Consider the following 19,751-nt stretch of genomic DNA (forward strand, 5'->3'; position numbering starts at 1 on the left):
ATAATAGCACTTCAGAAATAAAGAGATTGCTGCCCACAACGTGGTGTGAGGGCCCAGAGAAGCCTTGCCCAGGAGCACCAGTTGCCTCTGCCTGTTGAATTCCACTTACTCTTTATTGACACTTGGAAAACTAGCAGGATCTAGGCTGTTAGCAGGGCAGTTGGAAGGGGTGGGGTACATGAATAAAGTTTGAGGTGCTGCTCCAGCCACTGTTGGCTGTTGTTGCTTGTGTTCTGGCCAAAAAGCAGATGAGCAAATGGTGCAGGATGGTTCCTGGGAGGGGACTGACCCAGAGATGGTGAGGGGTGATGGGCTGCAGAAAGTGCCTGGAGCTTCCTTTTGCTTGCATTGCTTTGCATGAGTCTGGCACATGCCCAAATATCAGATTTACTGCACAAAGAACAAATATGGACTGCGTGGTATGAACCCAGCATTTCTGAAACATCCAAGAAGTACTGGAGTTACTAAGCATGTGCTGTGTAAACATATTTCTGTGTAGGGCATCCTGGAGACACAAGGTGCATAAATTAAACATATTTCTGTTTAAATTGTATGTAAAATACTGCAGGTGTATACATTTACCCTGAAAAATGTCATATAGAGATGATTTTAGTAATTTTATTAATTATTTCTTGCGCTTGGAAAAATTGTAGGAGGCCATTGGTAGCTGAAAGGCAGAAAGTCTGTTACTGCATAACTCTTAACATTTTTCTCTCTAGACATTGTCCATGTTTCCTGCACGGATTCTGAGATTACTGGAGTTTGTTGGATTTTCTGGGAATAAGGTAAATGTGAACTAAATATTATTGGTATGTTCCTCTCACTCTTAAATTAAAAAACAGGGGCAGGAGTTTCTCTCTTCTCCCTCACATGAGCTGTAACCCTCTGGTATCACACATGTGCACTGTGGCACTGTTGCTTTCATGCAGCTCAGTTTTACTTTATTATTTTTTTTTCTGAATTATTGCACTTCAAAGGTTGTAATACCATTGTTCAGTTTTGAAACAGTTGTGAAACATGGTAGAGGCAATGGCTAATACAGGGATGTCAACATATTTAGGTTTTTAGTTATTGGTCTTTTGATGTAAGCTTGTGCTCAGAAATCTGTAGCCAAAAGTGTATTCCTAGCCTTTAATATATTTATATAGCTTCCTTGGTAGTCACTGTCATTATAGGGTTTGAATGTTCCTGACAGGTTCTTGCATGGTAGGGGAAAACAAAAATCTATTTTATTTCTGCTTTAATAGCAACTGGAAATTTGAGTGTGGCACCTAAATTCTCCTGCCTAAGGGAGTAAGGGCTTTTTTGACTGTAGAGTAACCAGTCTGACTTATGTTGTTTGAGCAAGATGTTTAAGGAAGGAAGTTCAGTAATGGAGCACCAGAAAACTCACTCTTTTATAATACTTTCTATTTACAAAACAAATTTTAAGGAGAAAAGTGTCTTTTTTAAATCAGAATGAAGCCTTACATGGCAGGTGGATTACTGTCATCACCATTTTATTGGTTTACGGGAAGGATCTTATATCTGAAACTAAAATGTCTTATTTAAAAGCAAGGAGCAGAGTGTGGATTACAATTTAGAGATTTCCAGGAGCTGACCAGGAGCTATTTCACATCAGTAAAGGCAAAAATCAAATATTTCTACCTGTCAGTTTCAACAAGAGAGCATTTAAAGCAAATATTCTCTTAGAAATGTAAAGGTAATTCATGTGCCAGCAGAGTTCTGAGAATACTCTGGTGAGTGCTCATCTTACTCCTGCAGATGGAAATTGTCCCTGCAATTGAGTTTTCATTTGGCCCTGGGATTTCTTGCATGGCTGTGAGTGGGCTGATATTTGTGTTGATGAGTCAGCTCAGTTCCTTAACTCACTGAAGCATGACCTAGATTACCATAAATTTGAGCAAAACCCCTGTTGTTTGCACACCATACAAAGGAGCATTTTAAACATGTTGATCAAAGTTCATTGATCAAGAATGAATTTATTTGTTGAAAATTTTATTTTAACACTCTAAAAAAGTCTTTCTGCATTTAACATTCGTGAGTCAGGTGCCTAAAGCCAAAAGCAAAATTACAATTACATGTGCAGTCCTTTCCAGTGGTGGTTTTCCAAAGTTTCCAACAGGACAGTAGGAGTCTAGAGGGTGAAAGAAACAGTGACAGAGGAGGAGAGGAAAGTTTGTTCATCTGTGCTTCAATTGTCCAGGAGATTTTCATACACCTGTGTTTGATGCTGCAGTCTTTCCCTTTACGTGCTTACTCTGAGTATCAGATTGTGCAGCAGAGTCGTGGTTAGTGCCTTGAGCTGTTTGTAGATTACCTGGGAGAGCTGTAGTGCACTGCAGGACAGCTTGATTTTGGTGTGGATGATGTGTTTATTAAAACTGGATATAAATTGCATTGTGTGATCTTCCACGATACCAACCTACCTCAAAGCCAGCACATTTACCCCTGGGGACTCTCCTTTATCTCTGAGTCATGTCATGGGGAACAGCAAATGAGGACATGCCCAAAGCTTCAGCACTTCCTAAGCCATTTACAGGCACTGTGGACATCATGATCAACTTATCAGCAGTCTGGAGTCTCAGAATAGTAGGGGGGATAAGATCAAGAAAATATAAAAAGTAGCCTGAGGCCATGTTTGTTCCCTTCCAGTCCAAGATGTGCCAGCTATGCCCTTTGCACTGTTCAGGCTCCTTTCCTTTGCATCAGTACTGAAATCATGGGCTTATTTGTGTTTAGTAGCACAGGCCCCACATCTGGGCAGTGAAGTTTGGTGCAGTTTTGCCCAGTTTTGAGAGAAGAGCCTCGTGGGCAGAGGGGAGTCAGGCCCCCTGTGCTGGGGAGCACAGCAGCCTCGCTGGGCAGTAGGTGGAGCGTGTGTCCCATCTGCACTCGGGTGTATAACGTGACAAACCTGTGACGTGAGGGCAGGACACTCCTTGCTCTGTCTTCCTGGAAGCCTGAACCCTCCCCACTGCCTCCTCTGCCAGCTCTCAGGCTAATATTTACTCCTGGGCTTATTTTATAGGTGATTACAAATGCTGTGCTGCTAAACTGTAGAACAGTTTGACGTGAGCCTACCATATGTTAAGTGCAATTTGTCAGGGGGTCAGATGACAGCGTGATTTCATGAGCAGGCAGGAAAACTGTCAGATAGAAGCAATTTATTTCAAATTATACTTTTTTTTTTAATGTGGGAGGACATTTTCCCCAAAGCTGAAGAATATTCTTGATGTGTCAATTTCTAATAAATTGAATTCCAGCTTCTCACTAAGCATCTCTTTTGAATTGCGTTTTAGTCTCTTCAAATTTTAAATGAAGCTTAAATATAATATTATTTAATGGGATACATTCAAATGCCCTATCAGCTTAATCAGTCAGTTCTTTGTAAAGCTGTTAGTAGTATCCATCCTCCTTGCTAAACCTGCAGCAATGTGATCAGGCCATGGGACATGAACAATGACCCTGCTTTGCTTTCATTGTCAAGATCCCTAATTAAAATATTTATTTAAAAATAACATCCAAGAACTTTTGTTTCAGGAAAGTTGATGGGTTTTAGTCAGTAACAGCTGACATAAATATGAACCAGTCTCAGTGTTGTCTGATAATGATTTTGAGCATTGTCCTTGTTCATCCTGCAGTTGCTGTGGGAATCCCCAGTGCTCACGTGGGGAGTCCTGAATGAAGTACTGGGTGTCTTGGGACAAGAACTGAATCAATGAGATGCTGATATAATACAATGTAGTGACAGTTTTGGGAATTGGATTGTGGGATGTCACGAGGAACTTGCACAGAATGCTGAGTTACCACACTGGATCACATCTGCTCTGTGCTCTACCTTATATCCTTTAGAGTAGTTTATGTTTTGTGTGAAAATAAAACTGAAATGTGTTAGTGTCAATTAGGGAAATCACAAAAATGTCTTTCTGGAAAAATTATGAACTCTCACTGCCTTGACATCTGTCTTATATTGTCACCAAATGCCCTGTAATGGACTTTGTATGGAGACTCATTCCTGGTGTTTTGGGATTGCTTCTATCAGTTGTGACATAGGTGTGGGAGGTAGTTATGGTCATTTATGGTTAGAAGGTGTGTCCTGGCAATTAACTATAATGTACTCACTGGTGCCAGTGCCTAAGTGAGTGCACTGTGTTTGCAGAGTTACTCCTCAGGCTCAAGTAGCTGCTTGTGATTTGGTTCCCAGATCCTCAGTCTGATCCCAGGGAGCTCTACATTGCCCAGCTCCTGGCACTCCCTTGGCTGGTGGGGATTGTTGGCTAATCCCTGTAGGCTCCCTGTGGAGAAAGGGTGGTGCTTGAAAAGGTGATTCGTGTGCCTGACCCAGGCTGCTGTGCCAAACTCTTCCTTGGGGAGCACCCCTGCCCCAGCCAGGCTCAGAGGGAGCCTCGGGAGGCCAGCTAGGGAGTGTGGGATGTAAAACATGACTCCCAGTGACACCCTTCATAGTCCTATTTTCTGGGTATCCCATTCTGAGAGATGCAGTGTGCAAGAGGTTTTTTTGAGGAGAAGCAGCTTTGCTGCAGTGTATTCTACAAGCAAGAATTAAAATACTAATAACAACTGCTACTAGATTTCTTTTATTTAGTCTGTGTCTTCTACTGATTGTTATTATTTTAATACAGAAAGTTTGGGATATTCGGGTGGTAGAGTGAAAAGTAAAGAGCCTTTAATACCTCTGCTGGACTAGATGTCCTCTCTGGATATTCCACAGAGTGAACTAACTTGCTCAATGAGCTCCTCATGCCTGTGTAACTACTCAGTTCAAGAATTTAGAATTAAGGGTGTCAGATTTGAAGCCCTCTTCTGATGAATGGGCAATATTCTTAATCCAGTTACTGTAATCCAGGATGCAGTCCTGTGTAAAATGGGTGTGGGTTCATTCCTTGTTTATACAGATTATAACTTTGAGTTTGGCTGCACTCAAATATGCTTTTGAGACTAAAACATAATTGAGATCAACTTGACAAAGGTTGCATTATTTTATATGACAAACAAAGTCTGTTTGAATCATTATTAGTGCTATTCACATTCATTTTATATTTATTTTTATATAATATGGCAGATACCAAATGCTGTAAAGTCTAGTGCCAGTAAGGCTCAGTGAAATATCAGCCTGAAGATTTTCATTGCAAAAATATGTACTTTGGAAATATACTTTGGAAAATTTTTTTGCCAAAATTCAGTCCACAGAATGTTTTATTTTACTTCTACCTTGAAGTGCTACTTTTTAAAAATACAAATGTTTGTGGATTTCATCTAGGGTGTTTAAAGAAGCTGAATATATAATATTTTGTTACTTATTTGTATCAATCAAACTTTTCCTCTCAGCAGAAAATGAAGCTGGTTTTACTTTGCTGAGTACTTGATTTCCATTAAGTCACTGATTTTCTGTAATGATTTTACTATCTTTTTATTTCTTCTGTAGTGACATGCAAGTCAGTATTTTCATTATTTTGTCCCAACTAGATGTTATAATAATTGATCTGCAAATATGAGTCATATTTTTCCTTGTAGCAGTAATTAATGTAATACAAGGAGCTTTCAAAATAAAAACAAAGAGAAGCAAAATCACAACCTCCCCTATATTTATGTGAAAAACAATTAACTGCACTAGTTAAGTGCAAAGATAGATGTCTGAGGAAAATGAGAATATGATTACAGGCTTCAGTGTTTACACGGTAAAGGCGCGGTAGTGCAACACCCCTCAGTCAACAAGGACACACAAGAGATGTAAATCTGTGCTGGGATCATGCTCTGAGGGCTCTCCCTGATGCCCTTCCTGGTGCCTCTGATAGACCTCCCTCAGGGTTCCTATTTATAGTGTAGCTGGTTTGGAAAGGTGTCCTTGTAGTCACACACATCGTGTTCCAGCAACCTTCCAGGGCAGTGATGGAGTAACTTGGAAACAGATTTTGTCCCAGCACACAGTGGATGTCTTACTCTGCATATTTACAAGTGGGCAGATCTCTTGTTTGATGCATTTGCATATTTATATTCTTGCTGTTGATATCATGGAACTAGTCCTAGAATGGGCTGATTAATGCTCTTGCCTCAGGAACTTGAATCCCTAAAGTTGGTTATCCATCATGCTGTCATTGGCTACGAACACAGTGTTATCCTTGATTGCTTCCCAAAGGGAACAGAAATTCTCTTCTTTTCATCATATTTTTCCACTGGTGGTAGTGGGCCAACATCATTGCAAAGCTCCTTTTGTTCTTGGCATACTTTAAAATGTCTTTTTGCCCTGACATATTTTCCTCTGTTCATTGCAGATTTTATTTTCTTGATACCTTTAACTCTTCTGTGCACTGAACCACAGCAAACAAGAATACTCTGTACAATGGTGATGTGTGGGTTTTGTTTTTTTGTTTTCAAAACCCTGTGTTTTGTTTCTGGAATGCTGTTCAGCAGCACTTGGATCACAGTGATAGGTTGTCTCTCGTTTTCTTATGTTAACCATGTAATACATCCCAAGCTGCTACTCTGTCACCAAGTGTTTTCCAGGCTAAGCAGTAACTATTAGAAAAGCTATTAGATAAAGTAGTAGGTGTATTTTTATCTTTAATTGCTGTATAAGCAATTAGTGCCTTTTGAAAAATTTTTGAGGAATTTTTCGGTGCCTTTTAGGGAATTTAGTGAGTGAGCAATCTGTAGCTGACCCTGCAGAAGTTAAGCCAGCAAAACACAGCCCTGGTTCTTTCCCAACACCTTGTCCCCCTCCCTGTGTTTCACAGGAACATGGTCTGCTGCAGCTTCAAGAGGGAGCATCTTCATACAGCTTTAGGTCGGTGCTGTGTACCATGCTGTTGCTTTGCTATCATACTTTCATGACCTTTGTGTTAGGTAAGATTGTTTATCATAACTCTTGGATTTGATTAGTTCTTGTGGGACACAAAGGGGAAAAAGATGATTCCATCACCTGTTTGTTGGTGAATAGTTTGTTTGTAACCAGATGAAATGTAGGTCATTTGTGGGCCATTTTACAGTAATCATAACTGAAGAGTGTTTTTAATTTTCAAGATGGAGGTTTTTTTAACAGGTGAGAAGGGAGATTCTGGGGATGGCCAAGAAAGTTGTGAGAACTGAAATCTGTTTTAGCCGGATGCATTGTTGGGGAGGTTAAAATAATGACTGTAAGTGATAATTGCTTTGTTGACATTGGATTTTCTTTGGGAGGTGACAGCTTCCTCTAATGTGTACTTCTGTGTTATCTCCTGCTAAATCATTCCACAAAATATGTTTGTCTGTGCCTGAGTTTTCAAGTCAGGAAGCACAATGTTTTCAGGGCTTCCTGCTGCTGCCTTAGGGCAGCACCAACCTGTATTTATGCTTTACTTAGTGGAGAGAGGAACCAACATGTTGGCCAATTGAGGATGGAAAATCAGTACCTTGCATTCCTGTTCTCCTTTTTTGCTTTGTTTTCTAACTCTTTTTATCACTTGCATTTTTACACATTCTAGGGACAGGAAAAGGAAATGTTGAGGAGGCAGAAAAACTACTTAAGCCTTACTTGGCACGCTATCCAAAGGTAAAATGAATCATAATTTATTTGGTGTGGTCATTTAATGTTTTCATGCCAAAAATCAAAGATTTAGACTGTATGGCCAGATTGAAAACTGTTATAGAATACTTGTGTTTTTATTATTATTTATTACAGGGAGCCATATTCCTGTTTTTTGCAGGGAGGATAGAAACACTAAAGGGTAATATTGATGCGGTAAGTAATCATTTTGCTCTTGAGAAAGTAAATTTCAAAAGCTTTGGAAAAATTCCTCCAGGAATGTTATTTCCTTTTTGGCTAATACTTCCTCTGGCTTTGGCCTATATGTAATTCGTAGTTTATTGAATTACAAACAGGAATTTTGTACACTATTTTGACTTGTTTCTCCACCTCTTTTTGCTACCCCTCTCAATTTCTGGTGATAATGTAGTCCACCAGGATTAATGACACAGTTTTATCATTGTCTTTCCCATCCTGCAGCAGATTGTATCTTTAATGAGACCCAGTGGTAATCCTTTGCCTTCAGTGTGAACAGAGTCATAAAAGACTAGAAAAAATTATTAAGATGAAAAATGCATGCCCAAAACACTCTGAGACAGAGTATCAGCTGGTGTGCAGGACAGTAGCTCCCTTGAAATCCATGGAAGTGCAGCAATAAATGTCAGCTGAGCATCTGCCCTCTGCCTTCAGTTTCCTAATTTCCCAAGACACAAACATTCATTTTGAATATGCTTAGAAACATAATTTTAAGGAATGGGGAGCTCTGTGTCAGGGTAAACTTGCTAGCACCAGGATGACTGTGGAGCCAAGAATCTCTTGGGTGAAGCAATGTGATTTTGAGAAATACTGGAGCCATGCAGGCAGATCTTGGAGCCCCAGTGTGTGTTACAGCTCCACTGTGTGTGCATTTACACCTGACTAAGGCAATGTTTGGCAATCTCTGTGTGCAGGCAGTCAATAGGTACGAGGAATGCTGTGAAGCTCAGCAGTACTGGAAGCAGTTTCATCACATGTGCTACTGGGAGCTGATGTGGTGCTTCACCTACAAGCGCCAGTGGAAAATGGCTTTTTTCTATGCAGACCTGCTGAGCAAGGAAAACACTTGGTCAAAGGTAAGTTCAGCTGAACAGGAGGGCAGGAGGCCTCTATCTACAAACTTTCAAGTAAATTGAGTTGATTTTTTGTAGCTTTGAAGGTGCAGAGTGTAAAGTAAAACCTGGCCCACTGTGGCTGCTGCAGAATGATGTGAATTCCAAATATCCAAATCTGAACAGATGGTGGGCAAGCACAAATCTTTTGGGCCCAACTGGTAGATGAAGAGCAACTTGTTAAAGATGCTGTGTATTGACTGGTTATGTCATCAGATGTTGCCATTAATGGTGCAAGCTGCCATTTCTTTCATTATGCTGTGGGTAAAAGCTCTTCTGCTGGTGAGTGAGCTTAGCCACGGTGGTGCCTCCAGGGTAATAAATACAATTAGAAGTGGCGCCTATATCCCTGTGCGTCTGGAAGGGAGGAGCTCTTCAATCCAGAACCCTGGTAGCTCTCTTCCCTCTCTCTTCCCTTTTTGCCTTTTAAAAAATATTTTCCCTATTCCAGTTAGTGGCAATTTTCCTGAGCTAGCTTGACTTCACAGATATGCTGGGCAGGAGCTCAACAGTGTCATTCACCCCTTCCCTTGGAATCCATGAGCTTTGCCCCTTTCAGGTTCATTAGATGGTCTTGAACCCAAACTTCTCCTGCCCTGGGCAGTTCATGTCACATTCTCTGCCTTTGCTTTTTGTGACTTGGGCAGGGAGGCTGGGCACTTGATGGTGAGGACTGAGGAAAAGAAGTCAGAGTTCCTCAGTCTTCTCCAGATCCTGGGTAAGCTTGTCTCCTGTTTTCTTCCAGAGAGGGCCCACATTTTCTCTAGTCTTCCTTTTATCACCAACATACCTATAGGGTCTTTCCTTGATGCTCTTTCCATCCCTGGCCAGACATCGGGCTTAAGTTTTCCTAACCTGATCCCTGGCCATTCAGACAATTTCTCTGTATTCCTACCAGGCTACCTGTCCTTCCCTTCACCCCTTTCCTTTTTTGTGTCTTGAGTTTGTCCAGGAGATCCTTTTTCACCCACGTGGGCCTCCAGGAGTTTTTGCCCAGCTTCCTCTGTTTTTGGGATGCATTGCTCCTGGGCTTGGAGGAAGGGATCCTTGAGTATTAACCAGATTTCATGTGTCCCTCTTCCCTCCAGGGCTTTATCTTGTGGAGCTTTACCACACAGATCCCTGAAGAGGCCAAAGTCTGCTCTCCTGAACTCCAGGCAGTGACTGTTTCCTAGAACTTACTATTTGGGATATGTTACTAAGTTGTGATAGGACACAGAGACTGTATATTATAAGGTTTTCTCTGAGCATGACCTTATCTTAGGTTTTCTAGCACGTGTTCCTAACAGTATTAAAAACTTACTTTACTCAAGCATGAGATTTGTTCTTGGAATTTGGACACAAACTATAAACTGATACATACTAAGCAAACACACATACATGATTTAAAAACAATATTCTGTACTCGCTTTCTAAAATACTTATCTCTTACTTAAATTTTTGTAAAACTGAGCAATAGCAGCAACTTCTTCCCTTTATGTTGCTGTTGTGCTTTATATGAATAAAGGTGATGCTGTAAATTCATTTTTCTATATAGATATTCTTCATTGCATTTGCAGGCTACTTACATTTACATGAAAGCTGCTTATCTCAGTATGTTTGGACCAGATGACTGCAGTCCTTTTGGAGACAGCGAAGTTGAATTATTTAGGTAAAATTTGCAAACTCACAGTTACAACAATTTACTATCTTTTCATGTCACAGTGTTGGGGGAACAGAGGGAAAATTATCATGCAAATAGCATTGGATTGGTAAGAAATTGCAGAGTTAACCATCCCTTAGACTAAAGTGGACCCTGAGTTTAGACAGCAGATTTCTCCTGGCCATACAGTGGCTGCTGCTGTTCCATGTAATGCATTCTTTTTCAGTTGCTTCCTTTAATCAAAATGGAATGTAAGATGTGAAAGCCTTCAATAGATTTTTCTGCAAGATGTGTTCTTCCTTAGTGGGAACATCAGCACAACTTGATTCTTGGGTTCTGAGTCTCAGAGAAGTAAGAAATAATTAAATGTGCAGGTGAATCTATGCATTATAAACACAGTGAGATAACCTCACTGTGTTAATGTAATGTTTAAGCTCAAAAGGCTTGTTGGGGCAAAGAAAATTTGGTTACTTTAGGTTTACAATTTTTATATGAAGTATAATTTTTTAAAATGTGATTACATTAATCTTTTCAAGTTTTCTGTCTTTTTGTAATCATTATCAACAGATTTCACTGAATGTGGAATCCATCATGAAGTGAATAGTTTTAGTCTTTGGGAGAATGGGGAGACAAAAGCTAGTTTGCCTCTTTCATAGTCTATGAAGAGAGATGAGCCCTTTATAAGTCAGGTGCATCATCTAATTTAATCTTTCAGTGGGGAAGAGTCCCTCTCCTCCTGCTTGATTAAAGAGGAAGCCTAGAGATAAACGTGCCCTGCATAAAGACAGCTTTTGTGAGTATGTATTGCTCAGCTTCCCCGAGGTAGCAATAGCCCAGTGTGTAACAGCTTTTTAAACTTCTCCTTGGTTTGATTTTTTTTTTTTTTTGGTTTTGAAGTTTGAATGTCTTCATCTCAGAGGTTCACAGGGGAAAAATTCCTTACGTTTTCCTCTAAACTTTCAGGATTGTTCCCAGCCTGAAACTGAAAATTGCAGGGAAATCTCTGCCCACAGAAAAGTTTGCAATTCGGAAAGCAAGACGGTATCTTTCTTCAAACCCCATTCCTTTGCCTGTCCCACCTTTGGTAAGTAAGAAATATCCACACACACCCCCTCTTCAACATTTTTGTAATTTAGAGAAATAAACCAGAGATAATTGGAATAGTATCTTTCCGTGTTTCTAAGGTAAACCCTCTGCAGGAGACTGGAATGTTCCCAAAGCAAAGCCAGATGAATGCAAGGAATGCTGTAAAACTGGGGCATGCACCAGCCACAGGGAACTCAGCCAGCTGTTTGTGACACGTAAATGTGTTGCGTGTGTAACTCATTATTCCAGCTATAGAGCAGCGTGCTCCCAACAGCTTTCTTTTGGTCCCCTTTGGAGGAACTTTGCCCTGGGTCTCTTCTGTCGTGTCACTTGCTAACAGAGCACTATAAGGTACAAGGAGAGGTGGTGTCAAGGAAACAATGGAAGATTTGGGCACTGCATGTAAGGAGCTGTTGAATGTGCTCCTGAATGTTTGCAGTTTGGTGCTCTCCAGAGCAGCTCATGGGTGCTGGGGAGAAAAAACTGACTCCTTTGGCCACCCCAGAAAACCACTGCAGTTAATTTTTTTTTTCCCTGTAATGCTGGCCTGTTCCCTGTGGCCAGTTGCATGAGCCACCCATTGCACTTACAAAAATCTGTCTGCAAAGAACATGTGAAAAAGAACATAAATGATTTTTGAGTCCTGGGATTTGCCAAGTGCAGTGGTGTTAACACTTGCAGCGCTTTCAGCTGTTGTGTTTTTAAGAAGAAGATGGAGAATTGGTAAATATTCTTTAAGAAAATGCCAGAACAGGGAGAGCCTCTTGGAGACCACTCCCCAGCCCAGCAGGGGTATGTGACACTGAAATAGTTGTTACAGCAGAGCATGGGTATTCACCAGGGGCCGTGTTCCACTAGTAAGACTGAAGTGAGAGAAATAATTAGGTTACTTTGATGTGCCTTTCAGGTTTCAGAGAGGAAGGAGTGCACACTGGGGTTTGGCTGGGCTGTGCTGCTGGGATTTTGGCAGAGCAGGTTTCTGTAGCAGGAGCTCCCCCCCGTCCTTGGCTGCCGTGCAGTTGCGTTTCCGAGGCAGCAGATGCCGCAGCTGAACAGACAAAAGCACTTTATGGATCTGGAACTGGGGACAGAATCTCAGCTCCAGGATTTTTCTTTTCATGATCAGGAGGCTTGCTGGAAAGAGTGAGTCCTTAAGCAAGTCTTAGCTCAGAGGTTTAGCTTGAATAAATGTGGTTTGAATACTCCTGTTTGAAAACCATGTTAATGAATCTGTACTAGGACCACTAAGCTCAGCACAGGTTTTCCAAGCAACAGAGACCAGATGGTGAAAGCAACAGTGACTGTGGTTAACATGCTGCTTCAGCTATTCTAGCCTGACAGCTTTTTGTGCCACAGTTCCACAATTCAGTTGTTCTATATAGGAATTTTATCCAAATGCTTTAAATTATCACCCACAGGGAAGATCATGTAAATAAATAGAATAAATATATCACACACTGATCTCTTCTCTCTGGTGATCAGTGACAGAGCCTGAGGGAATGACATGAAGCTGTGTCAGGGAAGGTTTAGGTTGGATATTAGGTAAAGGTTCAACCACCCCAGAGGGTGATTGGGCACTGAACAGGCTCCCCAGGGAATGGTCACAGCACCAGCCTGACTGAGCTCAAGAAGATTGTAGACAACACTCTGAGGCACAGGGTGGGGTTCTTGGGGTGCTCTTGGGCTGGACTCAACAATCCTGGTGGGCCCCTTCCAGCTCAGGATGTTCTGTGATTTTGTGATTAAATAATGTCATGAAGGCCAGTTGTAAGTCTGTATAATATTTTAATCTTTCCCTTTGTGATTGGTAGTAGCAATGGGCACATTTGGTGATATACTCTAAGAATCCCAATAGCAAAAAGGAATTCAGCCAATAGTTTTTAATAAAACTTATTCCAAGGACAGTTGAATAATAAAGAAGTTGCTTTCTTTGGGAACATCAAACAAACCTGAGGAATCTAAGAAGTTTACAGTTCAGATTTAAAATTCTGTCTGTTTGAAACTTGGCTTAAAGGTTAGAGGGTTTGGTTTTCTTTTTGGTTTGTTTTGCTGTCCTGAGATTTCATAATTTTTCTGTGGAAGCAGTGCATTGCAGTTATTTATGGGTATTACTGCCTTTGCTAGGATAGAACTGAAAAACAAGAGGAAACCTTAATGAAGTGACAATTAGCCATGTGCCATGAATGTTTAAAGTCTGTTTTGTTGGTACTTGCCTTCTTCTCTAAGTGAGAATGTGTTTGCATTCTGTTCAATCAATTTCCTTTGCATTGTTTTCAGTAAGTGGCTCTTGAGGTGTCTCCCAGGGCTAATTTGTTCTGATAAACAGTGTAACAAGTTTTCAGTTGCAATGAAAATACATTTTGACAAACTGACTTTATTTAAGGAACCTGTAACTTTTTCATCATGCAGAGATAAACTGAAGTATTTGACAACTACATTTATCCAGTGCTGTAATTAATGGTGCTGTCATTTCTCCCTGACCCCAGGAAATGATGTATATCTGGAATGGCTATGCTGTAATTGGAAAATGTCCCAACTTAACAGAAGGCATGTTAGAGACTTTAAATGAAGCAGAAGAAGCATTGGCAAGAAGTTCAGGTAACCAGTGGTAGGGTTTAAGCAGTTATTTTACACTGCAATAGCTAGAGATATTATCTGTGAATAGAGACACACTCATTAGTAAAGTTAATTGGGTCACAGGAGGAACATAGGTAATGAAACCATGAACTATTTATGCAGATAGGATTTTTTTTATTTTTAAGGTAGCAACTATTTACAATAATAGTAAGTGATTTTTCCATCCGCAGATGTGTGTTAGGAGTGGTTTATGACATGTGATAAAGGTCTGTTCATTTTGTTAGATCTCATCAGGATATTCATTGACTTCATTACTTGGATCCTGAAGCTCTGTTACCCTCAGATTTTGTTATCCTCAGTTTTGAAGGATAAATAGGAGAGGAGCTGGTTTTTTGTTTTAGAAGTGCTGTCAGTTTGTGATGTGACCTTTGGGCTGAATGTTCTGGTGTCACCAGTGTGCTGCAGAAATCCAGGACACCAGGGATGGCCTTTCTGTCAATGAGCACAATATGGGATTGAACTGAAACACCCTCTGCTACTACATTTTCTGTCAGTCTCTTAATTAGCAATCCATGAGAAAATTGAATTGGTGTTTATTTCTTGTCACTCTTTCCCAGTTCCTGTGGGAGTGCAAGCAGTCTGCACAGCATTTGTCAGTTTTTCCTTGACCAATATTTGATCTTACTACTATTATATACAACCTTCCTGCAAAAGGATCAGGCCCCTGTCGACAAAGGAATATAGGCTAAAACACTGCATTGCAGTCTTTTCTAGGGCCTTGGACTTCTGTGCAGTGAGTTACACAAGATTTGAAAGGGTTGCCTGAAAGACTGGCTAAAACTATCTATTTTTAATTAATTGAAAAAGAGAATGGGAAAATATTTTCAGTGAATATGACATCTTAGAAAAAGGCCTTTGACCTATTCATCTTCTTTGTCACCCATTTTGTTTCATCATTTTAAAAAAGTGAAGTATTTCCCTGTTCCCTTTTTTTTCTTAGTTGGCAAATTGTGGCTAAGGCTGCATTTTGCAGGGATTTGTAGCAGATTCATGTTTGTAGAACACTATGAGGACATGTAATTGAAAAGTGGGATATATTTTAAATATGCCACCAGTTTAAAGTGTTGCCTGTTCAAAATATTGACTTGCTGTTTTCAGGCATATTTAGTGAATTGGAAATGAGCGACCAAGCTGAAGATTTTGTCTCTAAACTTGTAAGAGTAAGCTGCTTATATGAATTTGCTATGAAAAACCCTGCAGTTTTCTTTGATATGCATTATGCAGAAATTTTCTGATGGAGAAAGAGTGTTGGTAGTAAGGATTTTGAACTTGGTGAAGCTGGAAAGGCTCTGGGCTCTCAGAAGTATAAACTCCAAAGAAGGTATGGTGAGATGTGAGGTACAGGTAGCAAAGTTTCACATATTTTTATTTAGCCAAATGAAGGTGGAGAATTGACAGAATTCCTGCCCATGAGTAGGCCACGTGTCTACAAGTCAGGGAGCAAAAGAGCTGTACAGGGCAATGAAGGCAAAGAGTTGAGAGAATGTAAATTGGACTTTAGTATTTACAAAATACTAAAGTCTAAATACTAATACAAAATACTAACTTAAATTATTTTCTAGGTGTTAGAGCAGTAAGACTGTGGAATCGCTGTTCAGTGGGAGCAGGGAGGGAAAGAACAGCCCAACAAATTTTGGACAAAGTTCAATGAATTTATGAAAAGGTTGAGGTGTGTTTGTCTCTGCATTAAATTAAATTCACCAACTGGTTCTTTCCTGTGTTTCCATAGATGGATTGTACTCACACTTACCTTTGAAAAGTTTCCCTACAGGCAGGAAAGTCTTCTCTGTTGTAGAGTTTTCTAAAATGTGCCAATTCCTTCCTCCTGCAGCTACAGAACTGCTGGCAGATGACCGGTGTGTGATAAAGCTGTTAAAGGGATTATGCTTCAAGCATTTGGGCAAGATCTCAGAAGCAGAAGACCACTTTAATTACATCTATTTAAAGTAAGTTTTCATACCTGGCATGTAGGAGAGCTCTTGAGTTTCAAGTAAGAGGAGATGCAACCATGATATGAATAGAAGGGAGAGAGGATTGCAGTATCTTTAGTGTTTGCTCTAAGGTATTTCAATTTTAATTTCCACTGTTATTAGCCATGTGTTGAAGAATTTCAACTCTTCAATTTTTATTTTATTTTAAAGCAATTTTTAATTGAGGTATTTTCTCCTTTTTGGGGGACTGTAGGTGCACAAAATTTTTCAGATACCACTTAGCTTTTATTGCCCCCTTCCTCTTCCCAGTCATGAAGAAGCCGTACCCAAAAATACAAATGCACTCTGCAGAGACTGGTGGGAGCATGATTACACTGGGACCTTCTGCACATCATGTGGTGAATGGCATCTCTTTTTGTCAGCTCACATGGATAGAGCTCATGATATTGTCATCTTTTGTAACATTTCCCTGATAATAAAGGCATTATTTTCTGATCCTGAGATTATACATACTGTGTAGGATGCTTATGCAAAATACACATTTAATAACTCAGAAGGGAGCTTTGGATAGAGAACATGACAAGTGTTGTAATAGAGATTGATTGCTCCTTCTGATCTTAGCTAATCTCCTATTTATTTGTGTTTGGAGCTGTTAAATGAGGGAAACAATATATCATGTCAAGGTCTCTAGGCTATTTCTTTTCCAATGCAGTGAGAAGAAGATAAAATATGACCATTACCTAATTCCAAATGCCCTGCTGGAGCTGGCAATACTGTATCTGGACCAGGGTAGAAGAGAAGAAGCAATAAAACTTCTGGAAAAAGCAAAGTAAGTGAAAAGCCTGTGTTGATGTCTGGTGGATCAGTTTGGTGTTTCACTGGTTAGCAGGAAGCAGAATAATTTCATTAATATCATGGAAACTCATTTCATTTTTCCAATGGGAGCATGCAAGCCTTAGTTTTGGTTTGGACCTTTCCAGTGGTAGGTATTGCATTTGTTCAGTCTTGGACTTGAAAAAAGAGCCAAAAAAATTAAGTATCTTAATAGGAATGTCAAAGGCTCCATAAGAAATAATCCATGTGTAACAAAATGTAATAATCTTTGTAGTCTATTTGCTTGTTCATATAAAAGATGTATTAAATTTAATCAAAGCTCTGTGCTATGGCTAAAATAGCATTACTTAAACTGATGGCCAGCAGTATCTGTTTCTTTCCTTGATGAAATACATTTAAGATAACGCTTCAGGTTACACTTGGTATCTTTGTATTGTTTCATATGCATCAAGGCAACTAAAACACCTGCTTTTACTGTTTTATGTGAGTAATTTTTCTAGCAAACTAGGTTTATGGGAAGTTAGACTTGCTCATGTGTGTTCTTTATTATAAAATTAACAAAATACAGGTTTTGCTTCTGTTTAAACCTTCCTTTCTCTGCTGCAAAATTTTGGCAGAGATGGGGAGGGAGGAAATCCAACCCAAACAACTCCCTCTTCAAGCATGTAGCAGCAGCAAGGCAGTTCACCTCTGCCTGGGTCCTGAATGAGGCCAGATGTGCAGAGTCATTGCCACAGGTGTGAGCAGCTACAAAGCCGACGCCTGCCCTTGGCTCAGAGAGGTCAGATGGAGGTTTTATGTTGCTTTTTGTCCAACTCAGGCAACTCTGCAAGTCAGAGTAGCAAATCAAGTCTACCAAAGATTATGCCAAAAGCCTGTCAGCACAAAAATTAAAATATTACAGTCTTAAGTCTCCTGTGCTTCTGAGCCTGGTTCTCTGTAGACTCAGGGAAGATATTAAGAGCAGCAAAAATCGCATTACCAAAGTGCAGTGGAAAGTGTTTCAATTGGCTTCATGTTCCTCAAAACACCTCTCCTGTCCCCATTTCCTTTGTTCAAATCTCTCTTAACAAGAGATCTAGAAATGAATGATTTGGAGCTGCTGATTCCAGCTGGAACTTCTGTCATTGCTGCTTGGCCATTGCATCCTTTCCCTGGTAGCTCTGAGTGTCTCAGGTCCTCTCAGGAGAAGGTGTTTGGCTTAACAGACAGCAGCTCTGAAAAATGTGCTGTGCCCAGTTTATGAAAGCTGCTACTCAGACTTGCTGTGCTCAAAGAACTCTTGAAAACTGCAATGACTGGGGAAAAAAAAAACAACCAGAAAAACCCAAACAAGCAACCAGAAAAAAAAAAAAAACAACAACAACAACAACAAAAAAACCAACCCAAACCTACCTTCATTACAAACCCCCTTGTTTCAGTCAGTCATGAATAAAGGTGCAGTTCTTACATTTCCACCTGTGGCATTAAAATGCTCAGGGTTTATGAGCTTTCAGCTACCAACACTGATTGTCTCAGGAGCCAGGAGAGGGAGAGCAGAGCCTTGGTGGGGCTGGGGCTGCAGAATTCACTTTGCAGTTGGCAGGAGTGCTTGGCTGGTGCCTGACATTTGATTTGCCTGACCTAAATCCACGTTCTGCTGCTGGCTTGGATCCTCAGCTCTGGGAGAAAGAGTGGGATGAGATGATAAACAGTTTTGGCTTGGTCATGCATGGAAATACTTCTATTTGTATGACTGTAAACTACAAACAAGAATATCAGTGTACTCATGAGAAATACAGGCTCGGCACGACAAAATCCATTTCATTTAAAAGGAAAACTCCAAGGGGTTTCAGATCAGCACACAGCAGAACCTGGCCACCTCCTTTTCTCAGTCAGCCTCTTGGGTGTTGCATACATAAAATGATAAGCTGGTGTAGGATGGGCATGGAATTCCTTGTTTTCACCAAGAGACTGGCAGTGCCACAGGCAGATACCACGCTGCCATGCTTGGTTTGAATTATGAATTTAGAACTGAAATGCTGTTAAGATACACAGAGTTTAATACTTTATGTTATGTTTCTGTAAAGATGACAGATATCTTCTACAAGAAAATTAGCATGGTCTAATCCTCTTTTGTATCTGGATTCTGTAGCCATCCTGTAGGAGCTGACATGTTAATTCCTACTAAGTAGGATCTGCAATTTCTATGTGGTCCTGAGGCAAATTTTCCTTTTTTTTTATGTAAGATTTTCCATGAAAGTACAGGTTCTTTGAATCTTCCAGTAATTCTTTAGAGCATGACAGAACCACAGGAAACTATAGGCAGATGACAGTGTGGAGCTAGGCACTAGATGTATGTGGTGGAAATCCTGCCAGTCTTTCCCTGGGATGGTGAGTTGCTCCTCAAAAGCTGATATGGGATCTGGTGTGTGCCCACTTTCTCTTTCCAAGCTCTGGAGCAGCAAATTGTCTGCCTTCATTTCCTACACACAGAATTCACATTGTTGGCAACCATAGGATGGAGATGGGGTGTTTCCCTCCTCTGGCTCAGGACAGCTTCCCTTCTCTCTCTCTTTTTTTTCTCTTTTTTTTCTCCCCTCCTCTTTACTTTCTTGAAATGAGTCTGTCTTATCAAAATGATTTTTTTAAATGCTGAAAATATTTGTGTTCAAATCAGTCTGTTACACTTTGAGAGGGAGAAAAAAATGTTCTAATTTCTGAATGTAAACTAAGTGGATGTTACAGATAATTAATGTGGACTCAATATTTTGATTGAGTGGACCAGATTCAATTTCTTACTAAGCTATATTTTTCTGGTAATTGCCAGACAGTGGAACTACAAATAAAGAACAAAGAGCTGCGTTGTTTGGCCAGGAACACATGCCTTGTATTTTAGAGTAGGCAACAAAGGAGCTTGTGAAGAAAGAATTTTTTGCTGTCTACTGTTGTTTTGCTTAAAACAGTAA

The 19,751-nt window shown here is 40.2% G+C and overlaps 1 protein-coding gene across 2 annotated transcripts in view; it reads left to right on the top strand.

Annotated features, from left to right (window-relative positions):
- TTC39A (tetratricopeptide repeat domain 39A) overlaps positions 1-19,751 on the top strand; it is a 44,416-nt gene that overhangs the window by 22,736 nt on the left and 1,929 nt on the right. For both annotated transcript variants that reach the window (XM_066556075.1, XM_066556074.1), the window contains exons 8-17: positions 720-785; positions 6,759-6,867; positions 7,485-7,552; positions 7,682-7,741; positions 8,476-8,637; positions 10,233-10,324; positions 11,279-11,399; positions 13,888-13,999; positions 15,870-15,984; positions 16,682-16,798. In XM_066556075.1, coding sequence (XP_066412172.1) covers positions 720-785; positions 6,759-6,867; positions 7,485-7,552; positions 7,682-7,741; positions 8,476-8,637; positions 10,233-10,324; positions 11,279-11,399; positions 13,888-13,999; positions 15,870-15,984; positions 16,682-16,798 — 1,022 coding nt within the window. The remainder of the gene's footprint in view (positions 1-719; positions 786-6,758; positions 6,868-7,484; positions 7,553-7,681; positions 7,742-8,475; positions 8,638-10,232; positions 10,325-11,278; positions 11,400-13,887; positions 14,000-15,869; positions 15,985-16,681; positions 16,799-19,751) is intronic.

Source organism: Molothrus aeneus, chromosome 9, assembly GCF_037042795.1.
Source record: "Molothrus aeneus isolate 106 chromosome 9, BPBGC_Maene_1.0, whole genome shotgun sequence".
In the NCBI taxonomy this organism is placed as follows: Eukaryota; Metazoa; Chordata; class Aves; order Passeriformes; family Icteridae; genus Molothrus; species Molothrus aeneus.